At 45.9% G+C, this 18,872-nt stretch overlaps 1 protein-coding gene across 1 annotated transcript; it reads right to left on the bottom strand.

The window, feature by feature from the left end:
- Positions 1 to 1,736: 1,736 nt before the first annotated feature.
- LOC132206502 (ferritin, heavy subunit-like) lies at positions 1,737 to 17,726 on the bottom strand. The gene is made up of 7 exons (XM_059640689.1): positions 17,622 to 17,726; positions 14,665 to 14,811; positions 13,156 to 13,281; positions 6,183 to 6,329; positions 4,678 to 4,803; positions 4,088 to 4,213; positions 1,737 to 1,880 (listed from the first exon to the last, which is right to left on the bottom strand). Exons 1-7 carry the CDS (start codon positions 17,724 to 17,726, stop codon positions 1,737 to 1,739), a joined length of 921 nt encoding a protein of 306 aa, XP_059496672.1.
- Positions 17,727 to 18,872: the final 1,146 nt, after the last annotated feature.

The raw sequence follows: 18,872 nt of genomic DNA, 5'->3' as shown, positions 1-18,872 counted from the left end.
CAGATTTGCGGAATTCTGTCGGATTGTTAATCTGAGGGAATAGTCGTCATAACTTTTGAACATTGGTGTTGGAGCCATAGAATATAGAACATAAAACATAGAACATTACAGCACAGTACAGGCCCTTCGGCCCTCGATGTTGTGCCGACCAGTCATACCGATATGAAGCCCATCTAACCTACACTATTCCATGTACGTCCAGATGCTCGTCCAATGACGACTCAAATGTACCTAAAGTTGGCGAATCTACGACCGTTGCAGGCAAAGCGTTCCATTCCCTCACTACTCTGAGTAGAGAAACTACCTCTGAAATCTGTCCTATATCGTTCACACCTCAATTTAAAGCAATGCCCCCTCGTGCTCGCTGTCACCATCCTAGGAAAAAGGCTCTCCTTATCCAACCCTCGAATTATTTCATATGTTTCAATTAAGTCACCTCTCAGCCTTCTTCTCTCGAATGAAAACAGCCTCAAGTCCCTCAGCATTTCCTCTTAAGACCTTCCCTCCATACCAGGCAACATCCTAGTAAATCTCCTCTGCACCCTTTCCAAAGCTTCTACATCCTTCTTATAATGGGGTGACCAGAACTGTACACAATACTCCAAGTGCGGCCTAACCAGAGTTTTGTACAGCTTCGCCATAACCTCTTGGTTCTGGAACTCAATCCCTCTATTAATAAAAGCCAAAACATTGTATGCCTTCTCAACCACCCTGTCAACCTGGGTGGCAACTTTCAAGGATCTGTGTACATGGACACCGAGATCTCTCTGCTCATCTACACCACCAAGAATCTTACCATTAGCCCTGTACTTTGCCTTCCAGTTACTCCTACAAAAGTGCATCACCTCACACCTGTCTGCATTAAACTCCATTTGCCACTTCTCAGCCCAGCTCTGCAGCTTATCTATGTCTCTCTGCGACCTACAGCTACCTTCGTCACTATCCACAACTCCACTGACCTTAGTGTCGTCTGCAAATTTACTAACCCATCCTTCTACAAACTCATCCAGGTCATTTATAAAAATGACAAACAGCAGTGGACCCAACACCGACCCTTGCAGTACACCACTAGTAACTGGTCTCCAGGATGAACATTTTCCATCAACTACCACCCTGTGTCTTCTTTCAGCAAGCCAATTTCCGATCCAAACTGCTATATCTCCCACAATTCCATTCCTCCGCATTTTGTACAATAGCCGACTGTGGCGAACCTAATCGAACGACTTGCTGAAATCCATATGCACCACATCAACCGGTTTACTCTCAAATACTTGTTTGATCACCTTCTGAAAGAATTCAATAAGGTTTGTGAGTCACGACCTTCCCTTCGCAAAACCATGCTGACTATCCCTAACCAATTTATTCTTTTCGAGATAATTATAAATCCTATCCCTTATAACCGTTTTCAACACTTTACCAACAACTGAGGTAAGGCTGACTGGTCTACAATTACCAGGGTTGTCTCTACTCCCCTTCTTGCACAGGGGAACCACATTTGCTATCCTCTGAACAGGGGAATGACCTTTGCTATCCTCATCTTTGTCAAATGCCCTGATTTGGTTGATATGAACATTTTCCTATTTGTGTGTAGTAATAGAATAACGTGCTTTTGGATCGTCTGATACAGGCAACCGATGTCCTTTGTAGATCCATTCTGAATCTGCTGTGATCACCGTGACTTAGGGTCGCATGAAGCCCAGTTTGAAAAGCAAGATGCTAAATGTGCTGAGTGCCTCTTATACACAGTAGGCCTCAGGGTTCTGTGTCTCAGCTGCTGCTAGAAACGTATCGCACGTTGAACATTTCTGTCTCCATGTTTGGTTTTTCATTGTTGAAGTTGAATCAGCGCTTAACGCCAGCATGTTTCCAAGGTACAGTATCTGTTACAGTTTTCATTGCATTCTGTAGAGTGAACAGCTCAAAAATTGGGAAGTCAGAGGCAGGGAATTCTGTTGTGATTACACAACTTCTACCTTTCCAAAGCCGGTCCACCATCAATAAGACTGAAGTTAGGAGTGAGTAATGCTGGAACAGTTTTCAATGTTCTGGCTGGAGGCAGCACCAACAACACGCAATGGAGCTCCATTTAAGTCTGTCACCATCCTGACTTGGGAAAATATTCCTGTTTGCGAATGAAAATCCCAGAAGCCCTTCCTCGGCAGCAACATCATTCCGGTCTCTCCCACACCAGGTGGACTGTAATGACCAGCTCATCACCACCTCCTGAAGTGTAACACTTGCTGAGTACTAAATGTGGCCTTGCCCTTGGCAGACTCACGATTGACTGCATACAGTAAGCATGCTGGGACAGGGTCGGGGAGTCCAAAACTAGAGGTGGTAGGGGTAATGTTTTCACACACAGGCATGTGGAGTTTGGGGGGGGAGGGGGGTGGAGAGGGAGGGAAGCTGAAGAACAGCTTTGCCCCACAGAAAATGGTTTATGTCAAGAATGAGTGGCTACATAAAGCACGAGAAGTAGGTGCAATTGCAGTTGTTAAAAGACATTTGGTGATTTCCAGGGAAAGGACTGGTTGAGGGATATGGGGCAAACACAACTAGTTCAGATTTGGAACACTGCTCGACCTGGACGGTTTGAGCCAAACAACCTGTATCTCTGCTGTAGGACTCTGACAGTATGCAACAGCATATTCCTTTGTTCGGTACTTTAGGGTGAGACAGTGTCTCAGTAGCGAACACTTACCTCACAGCGACATGGGATTTATTACAGCCTTAGGGCACCCTGGGGAGTTTGTACATTTACAGTGTCTGTTTGGTTTCCCACCCACCATCTGAACTATTTGCTGGTCAAGTGGATAGGCAATGCTAAGTTGGTGATATTGACAAGGGGCAAGCTGGATTAGCCATGGGGAAGACACAGGGTTAAAGGACTGGGGTGGGACTGAGCAGGATTCTGGTCAGAAGGTTGATGCTACCTGGGTCAAATGGCCTCTTGCCAGAGAGCAGGGATTCTATCACCAAGGATAGAGACTGGGCCAAACAACAACGATTTTTGTGATGGAACAAATCTATTCAGTACCTTAATGACCCACACTCTTCCTAAGGCTACAGTGTGCACTTGTGCCAAAACTCAAGATAATCTCCGGGCTGTCTCTGATCACCCCCTCCCTAACCCATGATCAGACACCTTGAATGATCAAGGAAACAGCTGTAAGGCAAAGTCAGCATGTCCAGGCATCTTGACTGAAGGAGACAGCCCCCATCTTCCCCAGAAATCCCTGCTCCCTCACTGGGTCAAAAAAAATTTCATCAGCCCATGGAAAGGTTCCAAGAACCAAGGTAGCAGCTTTTTGTACAAACCCTTCAACAGTCAGAGGCCAGTTGTAGCTGCAAGCAGAAACCAAATGTGAGTATTTTGAACCATGGGCAATCATCCAAGCCCCAGGTCACCAATCCTTGTATTTATGGTAGAAAGAGCATCCACTATCAATCAAGTAGCCCCAGAGAATCTGGAGATGATTCTCTGGAATGTGACTGTTCAGAATGTTTGGGCTGAATTTCCCCCAGCTCAGGGCTGGTGGACTTCCAGTTATGGGGAGGGCCTGAGCCCTGGGCGGAGGAAAGAAAGCAACAAACTGAGGAAGCCACTTGAAGGAATTTTGGATTCCTTCTGGGGGAAAAACAAATCTATGCAGTGAACCAAGAAAGTTTAGTAAACCCAAGGTCCCCTGGGAGGAGCAGCAGACTTCAGTGACAAAGTGAACTGGTCAGCAGGGCCACTAGTTGATGGTTGTCATCAGGGTCGGTCACAGGCCCCATTTGAACCCCAACTGGCTCCCATAGGCCTGGAGTCTGTCCACAGGGGTTTGGGGAAAAGCAGTGGTGAAGTGAGGCAAGAAAGCTTGCTTGACCAAAGAGGTATCAGTGGTCTCAAAATGATGCACAGTAACTGAGATCAAGAGATCATTTTATTCATTTCCATTCGGCTGGTACAGCCATTACATTCTTTGCTCAAAGTCCTTTCTCCCTGGAGAGAGACAGATTGGCCAGGGTGAAGTGGGGAATGCATTCAGACAAGCAGACAGTACTCCAGGCCACACTAACTGCTGTCCTCCAGGGAGAGCCTGTCAAACAGGTACTCTCCCATCCCATTCTCAGGGGCTCCCAGGCGCTTCAGGTTGGTGATGTAGTCCCCAAGTTGCTTGATGATCCTCACCTCCTCATCCAAATAGTGGGTCTCCAGGAAGTCACACAGCTGCAACAGAGGAATATGACACTTGGTACATCAACACTATCCAAGACAACTTCAGAATTCCCACTGAAAAACATGCATATGGAGGGAGATTGTCAGGGATGACTAGAGCCAACGCCTGGAGAAATTGTGCAAAGAGGACAACTGCTTTTTAGCTGCTTCATCTTGCTGTTTATTTACTGGAGCAGAGTTGACTTGTGATGGATAAAAGTCATTCCACTGCAGTGGCCCTGAATGAGAATTCAGTCACCAATATCGCCTCAGTCCTCCCCACAGGTTTACAAGTTAAAATACATACTTGGAGTCAACTGCTCAGCAATGATTTTGTAATCACTATGGATCTGAAGTGATCCATGTCATCTGCACAAAAACAAAGTCTAACTGAATTTCTAATCCACAAAAGACCAACCAATGAAGGTGTTGCCCTGAGGGCCTAGCAGTGAAGTCAATGAGGAGGTGAAGCTTACGTGAGGGTCAGTCTGGGCTGTGGCGACTTGGTGTAGATCCAACAAACTCTGGTTCACATTCTTCTCCAGATCCAGGGCAACCTGCATTGCCTGCAGGCTGTTACCCCACTCATCCCTCTCTGGCTTCTGGAGGAGGGAAAAGAAGGACAGTTAAGCTTCAGAATCTCTACAACGTGGATCAGTCTGTAACTGCTCTGAAGAGGATCCCAACTCGTCCTTCTCCCACCCTATTCCTGTAACCCTGCATTTCAGATGGCCAATCCTCTTATCCTATGAGGACACCAACGCAGACAAGGGGAGGACATGTAAACACCAGTCCCTCACCAGAGGCCAGATCCAGACCTGTGTCCCTAGCACTGAGAACACTGCTAGCCCCTGAGGCAGCCCTGGAGCACAGCTGAAGAACAGTTCCTTCAGAATTGCTTTCACCTTGCCTGTCGGTCCTTGATCTGAAGGAGGAAGTTGAATAACAGGTCATTGTGGGGGATAATGACAAGATTTGCATCAGGGTCCATCTGATGGAATTGCGAGGATATTCACAAGTGAATCCTAAATGCTGTCATGGTACAGTGGTAGTGCCCCTGTCTCTGGCTGACAAGGCCAAGGTTCAAGTACCACTTGTGCTGGTGGCTTCATACATGCCTGAGCAGGATGATCAGAAACATCACAGCTATTTAATTCATCAAAGGGACAGCGAGGTGTTTGCAAAGTGTGTTGTGCTGCTAACAGTTAAGAAAGGCCCAAAACCATAGATCCCTCAAAGTTCAGACAAGGTCAACAGGGTGTAACAGTGACAGAGGGCAAGCAACCTCTATTAGTTGGGTGTGGTGGAACAGGAAGGGGACCAGTCTCCTCAGTTTGTTTTTCTGGTCACCACATTATTCCTCTTTGGCCTCACCAGTCACAAGGACAGGATGGCACTGCAGGGGGAAGCTGGTGAGGTTCCCCAGGCTGTTGCCCAAGATCCATTGATTGGAGGTTAGATAGGCTGGGATTTTCTGTGGAGCAGGAACGGCTGAGGGAGTGACCTGATGTAATTGAAGAATAGAGAGTGGCCAGTTGATGGAATGTCTTCCCCATGGCATACACCAAGACAGGAGAGAAACCAGGTTTGTGGAGTAAGCAGGTTAGAGGGGATTGGAGGAAACTTCACCCCACCCCCACCCCTCTGAGGGGCTGTTTGAAATATGAGATGAACCACATAAAGGGTTGGATGGTGGTGGAGACTGCGACTCAAGATCAGTTTAGGGTCCAGCTGGACAAGTACTTAGTGCCAGGACAGTGGCCTGTGGACCAAGGGCAGGTAAGTGGGATTAATGTTGTTAGTGTTTGTGGGGTCAGCATAGACATGGTGGGCCAAAGGGCTTCTTTCCACACTGGCTTCAAAAAGGAGATCAAACAGGCTGGACAAAGTTTTGACTCAAATGAAAACCTTGTCACTGACTTGAAACCACACCATAAGAGCAGCCATTACCATCCCATTCCCCACCCCACCCAACTCCAACCTTCACATCCTGGAGGAAGACTCCGCCTCCACGCTGATTCTGGAATTTCAGCAGCTTCTCTGCATGTTCCCGCTTCTCCTGAGACTGATGTTTGAAGAACTGGGAAAAATGGGGAAGGGCAACATCGTCCCGGTCAAAGTAGGACATCTGGAAGGGAGAACAAGGTAAAGTCCATTAACAAGTCATGGGCCAATTTCAGTTCAGAACTACAGGGCTACTTGAGCATTCTCAAAATCAAACTGACAATAAGCTGTTAAGTACCTGATGCATTAACAATTCAGAACCCAGTTTTGAGCAATTGCTGTTGAATTGGAAAAATCAAAACAATCCCAGCTTCCTCCAGTAAGTTGTAAATACCATGTGTTTTAATTTGGTTTGAAACTCCTGGCAAATTGCCCAGGAGGGTCTGGCACAGCATTTGGTGAGAACAAGTGTGAATTGATGTTTTTACTGATTAACCTCCACCAGAAATGGGATAAATCTTTGATTGAATAGGGTTTCAAGAAATGCCAGGGGCTGGAGTGCAGGATGTACACCAATAGAACAGCTGCAGGGCACTGTATTGCTGCTTTGGCAAAGACCAGAAAACAGATCCTAGACACTGCAATTAACAGCTAGGAAGGAGCACATTTTCTGCTTAGTCAGGATCAATGCAATTGGATGCACTGTATCTATTAGTTTGACAAGAACTGCAGTATTGGGGTGGCTGGGGGGGGGCGCATGAGGAGATGAATGAAGGACGTTAGCTCCAAGAATCTGCCAAGGAAAACCTGCCGAAGGACAGCCTTTGGATTGTTACTGCAACAGTTTGTTGCTGCATCTAAAACAGCTGCACTGACTCAGACTGCTAGCAACTTGTACCATTACACATGAAAGAAAGACTGACAAAAGAAACTGATCACATGACAAATATGACAGTGATCTGCAGATCAACTACTCTCCAGACAAGATCCCTCATTAACCTGGAAAAACCACTGTTGACTTAATCCAACAGGCAAAGTCCTGTAGATTTCTAAACCAGGATGTTCACAATTCAATGTATTGAGGTTTAGCAGGTCTGCTATTGGAAGCAGCCAGTAACAAGCACATTCTTACAAATCCTGCTGAAAAAAGTTGCTTCAATTCTCAAATGCAAACACAAGCACAATTTATCTTTGCGATTTAAATGTGCAGTTAGAAGATGTAGAATAGTAAGGATTTCATTCCTGGCACATGCTTACAAGGTGTGTTGGGACAATGGGTCAGTGATTAAAACCCAACTGCTGGCTCAATGAAAGCTGTTCCCCCTCCCGAAGTGGGGCTGACAGGGGCTTGATCCTCATCAGGAGGGGACTTCCTGCTGACAGGGACAAGCCCAGAGAGCACCCTGCAACAAACACTAAGGTTACATAAACACCTTCTACCCCTTGGAAGGGCACAAGCACCCCACCTGGGGAAAGAGGGTCCAGTTAGTTTAGAATCAGGCCAAATACAACAGGCATAAACTTTTTACCAGAGTCACTGGGTCAGTACATTCTCAGCCCCATGGCAGTGCTGTGCCTTTGAAAAGCTCCAACACTTGACATACAGACAGCCCGCACCCACCTCATGAGTATGAAGAGAAGCAAGGTAGATCTCAAAAGGAGATCTGCTTAATCAGATAAGAGTCACAACCTCACCCAGTTTAATCTGAACATAGAACATAACAGCAAAGTGCAGGCCCTTCAGCCCTTGATGTTGTGCCGACTTGTCATACTGATCTCAAGCCCATCTAACCTACACTATTCCATGTATGCCCATTTGCTTATCCAATGATGACTTAAGTGTACCTAAAGTGGGCAAATCTACTACTGTCACAGGCAAAGCATTGCATTCCCTTACTGAGTAAAGAAACTACCTCTGACATCTGTCCTATATTTATCAGCCCTCAATTTAAAGCTACCCCACCTCATGCTCACCATCACCATCTAGGAAAAAGGCTCTCTCTATCCAGCCCTCTGATTATTTTATTGTTTCAATTAAGTCACCTCTCAACCTTCTTCTCTCTAATGAAGAGAGCCTCAAGCCCCTCAGCCTTTCCTCATAAGATCTTCCCTCCATACCAGGCAACATCCTAGCAGATCTCCTCTACACCCTTTCCAAAGCTTCACATCCTTATAATGCAGTGACCAGAACTGTATGCACCAGAGTTTTGTACAGCTTCACCATAACCTCTTGGTTCCAGAACTCAATCCTCTTAATAAAAGACAAAACACTGCCTTAATTGCCCTGTCAACCTGGGTGGCAACTTTCAACATTCCGTGTCTACCTATCGACACAGATCTCTCTGCTCATCTACACTACCAAGAATCTTACCATTAGCCCTGTACTTTGCCTTCCGGTTACTCCTACCAAAGAGCATCACCTCACACTTGTCTGCATTAAACTCCATTTGCCACCTCTCGGCCCAGCTCTGTAGGGCTAGAACAAGCCTATTCTAAGCTGATTGCAATAGGAAATCAAGATTCTCAGTCACAATTGGCAGGTTTACTTCAGATCCCCACAAAATTCAAATAGAAACAAGGATACAAGAGGGAAAAGAAAAGCAGTGACTAGCTGATGGTGCTTCCATTCCCACAATGGTGAGTCCCAATTCATTTTTAAATTAGTTCCCTCAAGTTTCAAACAGCCACAGGAAGCTATAATTACCACCAGTCACAGCACCATCATGGGACAGGCAAGTAACTACAAGAACACTCCACCCTCCACATCTCACTGACAACCAACTGGGACCCAAGTTAGAGTAACATTAGGCACCAAACTATTGTTATAATAACATCACACTCATCCTGCATTGAGAAAGAGGTAGGAGCCACAAAACTCAGTCTATAAGATAGACAACTTAATTACATCCAAGGGGAAGAGTTCACTTCAACAGAACAGAAGTATGTTTCACCCAACAGAGACTCCACTCACCAAAGACTGATAGAGATAGGAGGCAGTGAGCTCCACATTAATCTGCTTGTTGACAGCAGCTTCACAATCCTGGTGATAGTTCTGACTGATCTGGGAGGCCATCTCATAAAGGAAACACTTGCTTTATGTTCCTCCCCAGAAAAATGACAAAGTTAAGAGCAACAGTAAACATCCCTCCCGTGGGACTCTATTTATACTCCAGGAGCCAACACTCATTTTATGAAGCAGGAAATGAGATCATCAGTGATGGCCAAACACTCTTGTAAATCAATTGATCAGCTGCCACATCCAATCAGTGCAGGATGGGAATCGGGTCAAAAAACCAATCAGAATTGACAACTGGTTGATGATGAAATTGCTGAAATGACCTTTGACCTCCCGCACAAGTGCAAATTCTGGAAGGACATCTCCCTGAAAATGAGAATAAAATATACTCTAAAACTTCACGTCTGTATCTGAGGTTGTGCGTTAAGACACATTCATCACAGATTTGCAGAATTCTGTCGGATTGCTATTCTGAGGGATTAGTCGTAATAATTTTTGAACGTTGGTGTTGGAGCTCTTTGAAAAATGGCTCGATTTGGTTGATCAGAACATTTTCCTATTTCTGTGCAGCAACAGAAATAATGTGCTTTTGGATCATCTAAAACAGGCAACTGATGTACTTTGTGGATCCAATCTGCATCTGATGTGATCTCCCTGACCTTGACCTTGAAGCCCAGTTTGAAAAGCAAAACGCTAAATGTGCTGAGTGCCTCTTCTACACAGTAGGCCTCAGGCCTCTATGTTTCAGTTGCTGCTAGAAATGTATTGCACGTTGAACATTTCTGTCTCCCAGTTTCGTTTTTCGTTGTTTGAAGTAGAACTAGTGATTCACCCCAGCATGTTTCCAAGTGAAGAATTTCTGGTTCTGTTTACATTGCGTTCTGTAGATGGTACAGCTCAGAAACTGGGAATTCAGATGCTGGGAATTCTGTCAGGAAGTACTCAACTCCTGAGTTTCCAAAACCTGCCCACCCTCAATAAGGCTGAAGTTGGGAGTAGTGCTGGAATTAGTTTACAATGTTCTCGCTGGAGGCAGCACCAACGACACTCAAGCAGCTCCATGTAACTCTGTCACCATCCTGACTTGGAACAATATCCCTGTTTGTGAATGAAAATCCCAGGAGCCCCTCCTCAGCAACAGCAGCAGCATCAGCATCATTCCGGTCTCTCTGACACCAGGTGGACTGTAATACGCAGCTCATCACCACCTCCTGAAGTGTAACAGTTGCTGAGCACTAAATGTAGCCTTGCCATTGGCACACTCAAGATTGACTGTATATAAAAAGCATGCTGGGACACGGTAGGGGGGGTCCAAAACTAGAGGGCACCGGTTTGAGGGGAGAGCGGCAAGATTTAAAAGGGGCGTGAGTGACAACATTGTCACACAGAGGGTGGTGCGTGTATGGAACGAGCTGCCAGAGGAAGTGGTCGAGGTGGATAGAATTACAACATTTAAGTGACATTTGGAGATTTACATGGAAAGGAACGGTTTAGAGAAAGATGGGCCAAACGTAGGCAAATGGCACTACACAGTTTATGAAAACCTGGTCTGCAAGTTCGGGCTGCGCTGCAGAGTCTATTCCCATGGCGTAGTTTGCCGCAGTGTATTCCTTTCCTTTGGTACTTTAGAATGTTTTGGCGCCTCAGTGCCAGGCACCCAGGTTCGATTCTACCCCTGGGTGATGGACTGCGTGGATTTCCTCCAGGTGCTTGAGTTTCCTCACACAGCCCAATGATTTGCAGATTGTCGATCGTGAGCAGGGGCCTGCAGGCTAGGTCGATTAGCCGTGGGAAATGTGGAGTTAAGGCAAAGGGGTTGGGTCTAAGGAGGATGCTGTTCAGAAGGTCGATGCAGATTTAATGGGCCTAATGGTCCCTTCCTGCACTTGAGGGTTACTGCAGCCAAGACTTATTTTCACCGAAAATAAATTGCTTTATGTGGTGGAACAAATATGTTGAGCGCCTTTTGACTCTGCAGCACCCCCCCCGCCAACCTTGATGAAGGCTGCAGTGTGCACTCGCTACAAAACTCCCTGGAACAATCCTCAGGATGTCTCTGATAGCCCCCTCACGAACCCATGATCTCTGACACCTTGAAAGATAAAAGAAGCAGCCGTAAAGGAAAGTCAGCATCTCCATGTCTCCTCTCCGAGCCACTTTGCTCCTTCAATGTGATTTCACCCAATCAACCTGCATCAGGAGTAATGTTCACCATGGGGGAAAGCTCAGAGGAACGAAGGGAGCAGCTTAGTGTGCTCAATGCTGGCTTTACCAACAAGAGCCAATCAAACAGCAGCATTTAACCAGGTGCATTGCTGTGTTCTTCCCAGGTCCCTGTTATCCTGCTGTAAGCAGCAATGAGGCCCTGCATTCTAATCCAGTACAGTTCAGGTGAATGTCTTGAGCTGACTCGCAGGGAAAGGGGCTGTGGTGAATGTTTAGGCTGGTGGGGCACGTGGATAGAAAAGGTTGGGTGGGGGGGAGGGCGGGGTGAGCGAAGCGGGGAGAGGCGGAAGAGAAAGAGCTCCAGCCACAGTTTGGGATGGTGAAACCAAAAGTAACAATACTGAGAATATAGTGTTTTATTTGTCAGGGTAGGGCCCAATGGGGAAAAAAAAAAAGATATACCAGGCAGTCGAGATTGTTTCACACCTCTGCTGCTTCCGCCAGCTGGATTCAAATCAGAGCCTGCTGGGCCTCTACCTTTAGACCTTTGTGATCAGGCAGCTGGGTCAGTAGATAAAGGGCTGTCTTCACTTTTTGTTGCTGTCATCATTCAGGCAATAATTGAGTACGCAGGATGGCTGAGGCGGGGAAGAGATTTCAAGGGAAATGTGCAATTGAACACCACTATCCCAAATTCTATCAGGCTAGGTAGAGAAGTCTCTTTGGACGGTGTGGGAGCTTCCTGTCACCAGAGGAAGACAATTTCTTTGAGCTACAGTTGAACCCACCATATCCAGAAGCGCACTAATTGTCCTCTAGAAGAAAGCCAGTGCCACAATTGACAAATCCCAACCTTATCCTATTTGGAGGAGAAACACCTTCAATTTCCACAGGACTAACCAAAAAAAACACTCCATCTAGTTACATTCTAATGTGGGGATAGTGAGCGATTCTGTGAAGGGTTGCCTAATCCAATTAGAAATTGGACCAATCAAATGACAGAAAACAAATTGGCTTCAAGCAAGAGCTATCACCCAAAGTATTCAGAGCTCTGAATGATGGACAATAAGCAAGATCAACACATCATTTTATTCATTTCCATTTAGCTGGTACAGCCATTACATTCTTTGCTACAAAAGTCCCTTCTCCTTGGAAGGAGACAGGTTGTCCAGGGTGAAGTGGGGAATGCATTCAGACCAAGCAGACAGTACTCCAGGCCACACTAACTGCTGTCCTCCAGCGAGAGCCTGTCAAACAGGTACTCTACCATCCCATTCTCAGGGGCTCCCAGGCGCTTCAGGTTGGTGATGTAGTCCCCGAGTTGCTTGATGATCTCCACCTCCTCATCCAAATAGTGAGTCTCCAGGAAGTCACACAGCTGCAAGAATATGACAACTTGCTACATTAATGCTATCCAAGACAACCTCAGATTTCCTACTGCAAAACACTCAGCCATATGAGCTCGAGACTACCCTGAAAACCTAACACCTGGAGACTATGCCAGTGAGGACCATGTATTTCAACTGCTCTTGCAGTTTGTTAAGTGATGCTGTGTTGGATTATGATGGATAGTGATCATTCCACTGCAATAATCCTGGATGAGCATTCAGTGGCCAATATCACTTCATCACTCCTACTAGATTATAATCCAAATTCCCATTTTACTTGATTGCTGAGCTGATCAGATTATAAGCATTGGTACAGATCTGAAGAGATCCAAATGGTACTTGTCTGAGACAGCAGGCAACTTCTAATCCACAAAAGACCAACCATTGAAGGTGTTGCCCTGAGTGACCAGCAGTGAAGAGAATGAAGTGGTGAAGCTTACATGAGGGTCAGTCTGGGCTGTGGCAAGTTGGTGAAGATCCAGCAAACTCTGGTTCACATTCTTCTCCAGATCCAGGGCAACCTGCATTGCCTGGAGGCTGTTACCCCACTCATCCCTCTCTGGCTTCTGAGGATGGAAAGAAGGAAAGTGAAGCTTCAGAATCTCTACAACATCGATCAGTGCAGAACTGCTCTGAAATGCATCCCAGCTCATCCCACTCCCCCTCTATTCCTGTAACCCTGCATTTCAGATGGCCAATCCTCTTATACTATGAGGACACCAACGCAGACATGGGGAGGACATGTAAACACCAGTCCCTCACCAGAGGCCAGATCAAAACCTGTGTCCCTAGCACTGAGAACACTGCTAGCCCCTGAGGCAGCCCTGGAGCACAGCTGAAGAACAGTTCCTTCAGAATTGCTTTCACCTTGCCTGTCGGTCCTTGATCTGAAGGAGGAAGGTGAATAACAGGTCATTGTGGGGGATAATGACAAGATTTGCATCAGGGTCCATCTGATGGAATTGCGAGGATATTCACGAGTGAATCCTAAATGCTGTCATGGTACAGTGGTAGTGCCCCTGTCTCTGGCTGACAAGGCCAAGGTTCAAGTACCACTTGTGCTGGTGGCTTCATACATGCCTGAGCAGGATGATCAGAAACATCACGGCTATTTAATTCATCCAAGGGACAGCGAGGTGTTTGCAAAGTGTGTTGTGCTGCTAACAGTTAAGAAAGGCCCACAACCATAGATCCCTCAAAGTTCAGACAAGGTCAACAGGGTGTAACAGTGACAGAGGGCAAGCAACCTCTATTAGTTGGGTGTGGTGGAACAGGAAGGGGACCAGTCTTGTCACAGTTTGTTCTTCTAGTCACCACATTATTCCCTCTTGGGCCTCACCAGTCACAAGGACAGGATGGCACTGCAGGGGGAAGCTGGTGAGGTTGCCCAGGCTGTTGCCCAAGATCCATTGATTGGAGGTTAGATAGGCTGGGATTTTCTGTGGAGCAGGAACGGCTGAGGGAGTGACCTGATGTAACTATTGAAGAGTAGAGAGTGGCCAGTTGATGGAATGTCTTCCCCATGGCAGACACCAAGACCAGAGAGAAACCAGGTTTGTGGAGTAAGCAGGTTAGAGGGGATTGGAGGAAACGTTCTCTTCACCCTCCTCCGAGGGGGAGGTTAGAAATATGAGATGAACCACATAAAGGGTTGGATGGTGGTGGAGTCAGCTACTCCAGATCAGTTTAAGGTCCAGCTGGACAAGTACATAGTGCCAGGACAGTGGCCTGTGGACCAAGGGAAGATAAATGGGATTAATGTGCTTTAGTGTTTGGGGGGGTCAGCAAAGACATGGTGGGCCAAAGGGCTTCTTTCTACACTGGCTTCAAAAAGGAGATCAAACAGGCCGAACAAAGTTTTGACTCAAATGAAAACCTTGTCACTGACTTGAAACCACACCACAAGAGCAGCCATTACCATCCCAACCCCCACCCCACCCAACTCCAACCTTCACATCCTGGAGGAGGACCCGGCCTCCACGCTGATTCTGGAATTTCAGCAGCTTCTCTGCATGTTCCCGCTTCTCCTGGGACTGATGTTTGAAGAAGCGGGAGACATGGGGGAGGGCAACATCATCCCGGTCAAAGTAGGACATCTGGAAGGGAGATCAAGGTAAAGCCCATTAACAAGTCACGGGCCAATTTTAGTTCAGAGCTCCAGGGCTACTTGAGCATTCTAAAAATCAGACTGACAATAAGCTGTTAAGTACCTGATGCATTAACAATTCAGAACCCAGTTTTGAGCAGTTCCTGTTGAATTGGAAAAATCAAAACAATCCCAGCTTCCTCCAGGTAAGCTGTAAACACCATGTGTTTTATTTTGGTTTGAAACTCCTGGCAAATTGCTCAGTGGGTCTGGCACAGCATTGGGTGAGAACAAGTGTGAATTGATGTTTTTACTGATTAACCTCCACCAGAAATGGGATAAATTACTGATTGAATAGGGTTTCAAGAAATGCCAGAAGCTGGAATGCAGGATGTGCACCAATAGAACAGCTGCAGGGCACGCTATTGCTCCTTTGGCAAAGGCCAGAAAACAGATCCCATCACTGCAACCAACAGCTAGGAAGGAGCACATTTTCTGCTTAGTCAGGATCAATGCAATTGGATGCACTGTATTAGGTTGACAAGGGCTGCAGTAGTGGGGTGGCTGGGGTGAGGGGGAAGGGATGAATGAAGGACATGGGCACCAAGAATCTGCCAAGGAAAGCCTGCCTCGGGACAGTCTTTGGATTGTTCTAGATACAGTTTACTGCTGCAACTAAAACAGCTGTACTGAGACTGCTAGCAACTTGTACCATTACACATGAAACAATGATTGACAAAACAAACTGATCACATGACAAATATGACAGTGACCTGCAGATCACCTACTCTCTAGACAACATCACTTATTAAAACAGTAACCTGGAAATGCTACTGTTGACTTAATCCAACAGGCAAAGTCCTGTAGATTTCTAAACCAGGATGTTCACAATTCAATGTATTCAGGTTTACCAGGTCTGCTATTGGAAGCAGCTACTAAGACACACATTCTTGGGAATCCTGCTGAAAAAAGTTGCTTTAATTGTCAAATGCAAACACAAGCACAATTTATCATTGCCCATTTAAATGGGCAGTTAGAAGATGTAGAATAGTGGAGATTTTACTCTTGGGACATGCTTCCAAGTTGTGTTAGGAACATGGGTCAGCGATTAAAACTGAACTGCTGGCTCAATGAAAGCTGTTGCCACCTCCCAAAGTGGGGCTGACAGGGACTTGATCCTCATCATGACAGGACTTCCTGCTGACAAGCACAAGCCCAGAGAGCACCCGGCAACACTCACTAAGGTTACTTCTAACACCTTCTAAACACATTCTACCCCTTGGAAGGGCACAGGCACCCAACCACCTGGGGAAAGAGGGGCTAGTTAGAGTCAGGCCAAATACAACAGGAATAAGCTATTTTTTGCATATTCACTGGGTCAGTACCCTCCGCACATTCTCAGCCCCACGGCAGTGCCGTGCCTTGGAAAAGCTCCAACACTTCATATACAGACAGCCCACACCCACCTCATGAGTATGAAAAAAAGCAAAGTAGATCTCAAATGGAGATCTGCTTGATCAGATACCAGTCACAACCTCACCCAGTTTAATCTGAAACTAGAACATAACAGCACAGTACAGGCCCTAGATGTTGTGTCAACTTGTCATACTGATCTCAAGCCCATCTAACCTAGACTATTCCCTGTACGTCCATATGCTTGTCCAATGACGACTTAAATGTACCTAAAGTTGGCAAATCTACTACCGTCACAGGCAAAGCATTCCATTCCCTTACTACTGAGTAAAGAAACTACCTCAGACATCTGTCCTATATCTATCATCCCTCAATTTACAGCTATGCCCCCTCATGCTCACCGTCCGCAGAAAGAGGATTTCCCTTTCCAACCCTCAGAATATTATATGTTTCAATTAAGTCAACTCTCAACCTTCTCACCAATGAAGACAGCCTCAAGTCCCTCAGTCTTCCCTCATAAGAGCTTCCCTCGATACCAGGCAACATCCTAGTAAACCTCCTCTGCACTCTTGCCAAAGCTTCCACATCCTTATAATGCAGTGACCAGAACTGTATACAATACTACAAGTGCAGCCACACCAGAGTTTGGTACAGCTTCACCATAACCTCTTGGTTCCAGAACTCAATGCCTCTATTAATCAAAGAGAAAACACTGCCTTCTTAACCACCCTGTCAACCTGGATGGCAACTTTCAAGGACCTGTTTACGTGGACACCGAGATCTCTCTGCTCATCTACATTACTAAGAATCTTACCATTAGCCTCGTGCTTTGCCTTCCGGTTACTCCTACCAAAGTGCATCACCTCACACTTGTCTGCATTAAACTCCATTTGCCACCTCTCAGCCCAGCTCTGTAGGGCTAGAACAAGCCTATTCTAAGCTGATTGCAATAGGAAATCAAGATTCTCAAGATTATTTGAGATGTTAAGTTGGGATCACCACAAAATTCAAATACAAGCAAGGATACAAGAAGGAAAAGAAGAGCAGTGACTAGCTGATGGTGCTTCCATTCCCACAATGGTTAGTCCCAATTCATTTTTAAATTAGTTCCCTCAAGTTTCAAACAGCCACAGGAAGCTATAATTACCACCAGTCACAGCACCATCATGGGACAGGCAAGTAACTACAAGAACACTCCACATCTCACTGAGAACCAACTGGGACCCAAGTTAGAGTAACATTGGACACCAAACTATTGTTACAGTAACATCACACTCATCCTGCATTGAGAAAGAGGTAGGAGCCACAAAACTCAGTCTATAAGATAGACAACTTAATTACATCCAAGGAGTAGAGTTCACTTCAACAGAACAGAAGTATGTTTCACCCAACAGAGACACCACTCACCAAAGACTGATAGAGATAGGAGGCAGTGAGCTCCACATTAATCTGCTTGTTGACAGCAGCTTCACAATCCTGGTGATAGTTCTGACTGATCTGGGATGCCATCATATAAAGGAAAAGCTTGCTTTAGTTTCCGCACCACAAAATTAACAAAGTTAAGAACAACAATAAACATCCCTGCCCTGGGACTCTATTTATACCCGAGGAGCCAACACTCATTTTATGAAGCAGGAAATGAGATCATCAGTGATGGCCAAACACTCTTGTTAATCAATTGATCAGCTGCCACATCCAATCAGTGCAGGATGGGAATCGGGTCAAAAAACCAATCAGAATTGATGAGTGGTTGATGATGAAATTGCTGAAATGATCTTTGACCTCCTGAACAAGTGCAAATTCTGGGAGGACATCTCCCTGAAAATGAGAATAAAATATACTCTAAAACTTCACGTCTGTATCTGAAGTTGTGCGTTAAGACACACTCATCACAGATTTGCAGAATTCTGTCAGATTGTTATTCTGAGGGATTAGTCGTCATAATTTTTGAACGTTGGTGTTGGAGCTCTTTGAAAAATGGCTCGATTTGGTTGATCTGAACATTTTCCTATTTCTGTGCCGCAACAGAAATAATGTGCTTTTGGATCATCTAAAACAGGCAACTGATGTACTTTGTGGATCCAATCTGCATCTGATGTGATCTCCCTGACCTTGACCTTGAAGGCCCAGTTTGAAAAGCAAAACGCTAAATGTGCTGAGTGCCTCTTCTACACAGTAGGCCTCAGGCCTCTATGTCTCAGTTGCTGCTAGAAATGTATCGCACGTTGAACATTTCTGTCTCCCAGTTTCGTTTTTCATTGTTTGAAGTAGAACTAGCGATTAACCCCAGCAGGTTTCCAAGTGAGGAATTTCTGGTCCTGTATACATTGCGTTCTGTAGATGGTACAGCTCAGAAACTGGGAATTCAGATGCTGGGAATTCTGTCAGGAAGTACTCAACTCCTGAGTTTCCAAAACCTGTCCACCGTCAATAAGGCTGAAGTTGGGAGTAGTGCTGGAATAGTTTACAATGTTCTCGCTTGAGGCAGCTCCGACGACACTCAAGCAGCTCCATGTAAATCTGTCACCATCCTGACTTGGAACACTATCCCTGTTTGTGAACGAAAATCCCAGAAGCCCCTCCTCAGCAGCAGCAGCAGCATCATTCCGGTCTCGCCGACACCAGGTGGACTGTAATAACCAGCTCATCACCACCTCC

This window comes from Stegostoma tigrinum, chromosome 38 (assembly GCF_030684315.1).
Source record: "Stegostoma tigrinum isolate sSteTig4 chromosome 38, sSteTig4.hap1, whole genome shotgun sequence".
Taxonomy (NCBI): domain Eukaryota; kingdom Metazoa; phylum Chordata; class Chondrichthyes; order Orectolobiformes; family Stegostomatidae; genus Stegostoma; species Stegostoma tigrinum.
This window is presented reverse-complemented; position numbering and strand designations above follow the sequence as displayed.

What these genes read in the sequence shown, in the direction of transcription:
- LOC132206502 (XM_059640689.1), bottom strand. Translation starts at nt 17,726, where the DNA reads ATGATGGCATCCCAGATCAGTCAGAACTATCACCAGGATTGTGAAGCT. An exon ending in TCCTCCTCCAGGATGTGAAG is followed by an intron (nt 13,282 to 14,664) that starts GTTGGAGTTGGG and finishes TTCCATCCTCAG; the next exon opens with AAGCCAGAGAGGGATGAGTG. An exon ending in GGATGGGAGAGTACCTGTTT is followed by an intron (nt 1,881 to 4,087) that starts GACAGGCTCTCC and finishes AAACTGTAACAG; the next exon opens with ATACTGTACCTTGGAAACAT.